Genomic DNA, 3,684 nt, shown 5'->3' with positions numbered 1-3,684 from the left:
GCCCGAGTCTACGACACTAGCCCCCTTTAAGACGACCTCAAGCAAGACTCAAGTTTACATCTCCGTTCCATAACTTAAGGAATATCAAGTCAACTTGGCGTCTTTGGATGTGTGTGTTATGTCTTCGTTCCATATAAATTTCGGAGCAAAGAAAATCATAGAAATGTTGTGATACAACTCTACTTCCATACTCTAATTGGAGCCTTCAATTCCAAATTCAGTGATTTGGAATTGAATTCTGATTCAATTTCTGACAATTCAATTCCAATTCCCAAACAGATGATGAAATTTCTCAATTTAAAATTACCAATTCAAATTTGTTTCGCTTAAATAAACAGAGCTGTTGTTCATAACACAGTGCAAAAGGAAAATGCAAGTACTACTATATTGAGTTAAACGAATTTTTCGGCAGTGGGAATTGAACAGAAAATTGAGCTCAATTGAATCACAAATTCAGATTATGAACTGCATCTACACATCTATTTCGAAATTCAAACGAAATCGACCAGAAATTCAAATTCATTTACCGCACAAAATTAGTGGATCGAATTTCCTCAAACAATGGAGATCTTCGCGCCGGCCTCCTCGAGCTGCTTCTTCGCCTCCTCCGCCTCCTCCTTCGTCACTCCTTCCTTGAATTTCTTCGGCAATCCTTCGATCAATTCCTTCGCCTCCTTGAGCGCCAGGCTCGTCAGAGCCCTAACCACTTTAATCGTCGCGATCCTCGAGTTGCTCGGCACGTCGTCGATCACCACGTCGAATTCTGTCTTCTCCTCCACGACGGGAGCGGCGTCGCCCGTCGCCGGCGCAGCGACGGCGGCCGCGGCGGGGGCGAAGGAGGCGGCGGAGACGCCGAGCTTGTCCTGGAGGTACTCGACGAGCTTCTGAGCGTCGGCGAGGGTGAGGTTCGAGATCTGGTCGCCGAGCTCGACGACTTTCTCCGGAGCGTCGACGGCGGCGAGGGGGCGGAGGTGTGCGGTGCGGCGGCGGAGGTGAGGGGGGGAGGTTTTGAGGGGGAATTCGATGGTGTGGCGGGGGAATGTGGGGGCGGGGTGAGCGGTGGAGGGCGTGGGGTAAGAGGGGGTGCGGAGGGTTACAGAGGAGAGCGCTGAAGCCATTGCTGAATTGTAGAGAGAATGAGAGAGAGAGTGCAGAAAGATAGGAGGATAAGAATTGGAAGATGAGAAATTGAGATTGCATTTTTTTTCAAGTATTAAACGAAACCTAAATGGGCTCAAAAATGGATTGTGGGCTGGGCCATCTTTTGTTATTCATTTAAATAATATTCCTCCGTTCATTACTATAAATCACATTTTCTTATTTTAAAAAATTTCTTTCTTACATTAATTATAAAATTATATTTTCTCCCGTCACTTAACACATAAAATAATACTCTCTCCATCCCACTTAAAATGAAATATTTGGAAATTGGCACGAGATTTTATGTAGTGTTGTTTTATGAGTTATGAAGAGAGAGTAAAGTAAGAGAGATGAAAAAGTAGAGAGAAAGTTGTTTCCATTTTAGGAAATGTATCATTTTTAATGAGATAGCTAAAAAAAGAAAACGTTTCATTTTAAATGGGACAGGGAAAGTAACTCCTAAATCTCGTATCATCTTTGAAGTGTGACATGTACTGTTGGATTGTTGGATTAGGACAGAAGGAAATGAGTATATATTTAAAAAAATACTGTTACAAATTGGAAAGTGAAACAACTAATGAGATTTTAGTTATCCCACTTCTGTTATTTATTAAAAAAATAAATAAAATGAAACGTTAAGGCCACTTTTATCGAAATAATAGAATTGAAAAACGAATAAAAAACACACAAGTGGGTTGGGTCATCTTTTGTCCGTCCCACAAGAATATGTACTTTTCAATTTTAAAAACTTCTTTATCTATAATGCGGTTGGACTCATTCCCAACCAAAGTGCATATTCTTTGAGGACGTATGGCGTATAAATTATTACATATTCCATTTAAAAATGAATAAAATGGAGGGCGTATAAATTATTACTTATTTCATTTAAAAATGAATAAAATTATAAAGAGGCGTTCTGAAAATCGAACTCAAGACCTCTCGCACCCAAAGCAAGAATCATAGGACTGACAATTTTTTATACGACACGAACCCGCACGAAGTTAACACGACACGAACACGCACGTTTAGGATTTGGGTCCTTATAGGGTCGACCCAATAAGAACCCGAAGATAACGGGTCGGGTCGGGTCGGGTTAGTGTTATACATTAAGAAAAAAATAATTACTTTTTATTATTTAAAAAATGATAAAACTTTAATTCTAGTTATTTTTGTTGATTAAAAAATATTATACTTTAAATTAATTAATTAAAAAAATATTATACTCTAATTTTAATGAATTTTAAAATACTATACTTCAATTTTATTAATTAAAATAATATTAATTAATTTTTATGAATTTTAAGAAAATATTATGCTTAGATTTTCTTAAAAATTAAAATTTTTTAATTATTTAATTTTATTGTTTAGATTTAATATTACTATAGTTTAATTTTATTATTTTGATTAAGAAAATAATACTCCCTCCGTCCCAAGATAAGTGACTTGTATTCCTTTTTGGGGTGTCCCACTATAAGTGACCTATTTCCATTTTTAGCAAAAAGTCATCTCTTTTACTTTATTCTCCACCTACTTTATTCTCTCTTCTCTCCTCTACTTTTCCCTCTCTCATATTTTACTCTCTCCACTTTAACTTATTTAAATACCATTCCTTAAATCCTGTGCCCAAAAGAAGTAGGTCACTTATCTTGGGACGGAGGGAGTATGGTAATTTTTTATTTTATCGTGTAATATCATGTTTGAATCGTAGTATAATAATATTATGTTTTAGTCATTATCTTGTTGTGTCAAGCTAACTGACTATCATTAATATAGGATTGACTTTTTTTTTTGGTACACGATAACATGCACGAATCCGTTGGGTTGTGACACGATAAGAACCCGATAATTTCGTATCCGGTTGGGTTTTGACCAGCGACGAATCTACTCAGTGCCAAGCCCCCGCGCCAGCGGGGGCTTGCCCGGCGCCGGACCTCGAACCACCCTTATACCACCGTGCTCCGACCATCTCCGCCCCGGAGCGAGCCGCCGAGCCCCGACTCCGTCTCCCCTGTGCAGGCTGTACTCCTCCCGTCCTCCCCCTCAATTTTAATTTCTGTAACAGAAAATTGGGGAAGAAGAAGAAGAAGAAGAAGAAGAAGAAGAAGAAGAAGAAGAAGAAGAAGAAGAAGAAGAAGAGTGGGCTTTTTTTTATTTTGGACTATTTAATTCATTATTGGATTACTATTTTATTTTGGGCCTTTTAATTTAAATATCAAACAATGCCAACCCTAAGCCCTTACACAATTAGCCCAATTGCCCAAATCTTCACAGAAGCAGATGCAAACTTCACGCCTGGAGTTGTAGGCTAGAGATTTTCGAATTGCTTGATTTAGGTAAGAATTCATGTAAATAGGTGATATATCATATTGAGTATCTCAAGGGCTCGATTTCAATTTCTCAAGTTTTATTTGCCTCAATGCCTTTTAATTTAATTTGTACAAGATGCTTCAATTTTCAATCTTCATAAATCATAATTGATTAATTAGCTTGGATTTGATAGTTAGATAGTTAGGTGAAAATAGAATTGGTATAAAATCATTTACA

General features: G+C 37.7%; 1 protein-coding gene across 1 annotated transcript; it reads right to left on the bottom strand.

Annotated features, from left to right (window-relative positions):
* Positions 1-362: 362 nt before the first annotated feature.
* On the bottom strand, positions 363-1,185 carry LOC125209818 (50S ribosomal protein L12, chloroplastic-like). Its single transcript, XM_048109402.1, has one exon. It carries the CDS (start codon positions 1,116-1,118, stop codon positions 555-557), a length of 564 nt encoding a protein of 187 aa, XP_047965359.1. The 5' UTR covers positions 1,119-1,185; the 3' UTR covers positions 363-554.
* Between the last annotated feature and the right edge of the window lie 2,499 nt (positions 1,186-3,684).

The sequence above is a fragment of the Salvia hispanica genome, chromosome 1 (genome assembly GCF_023119035.1).
Source record: "Salvia hispanica cultivar TCC Black 2014 chromosome 1, UniMelb_Shisp_WGS_1.0, whole genome shotgun sequence".
Classification (NCBI taxonomy): domain Eukaryota; kingdom Viridiplantae; phylum Streptophyta; class Magnoliopsida; order Lamiales; family Lamiaceae; genus Salvia; species Salvia hispanica.
Note: the sequence above shows the minus strand (reverse complement) of the source record. Positions and strands in the feature narration are given on the sequence as shown.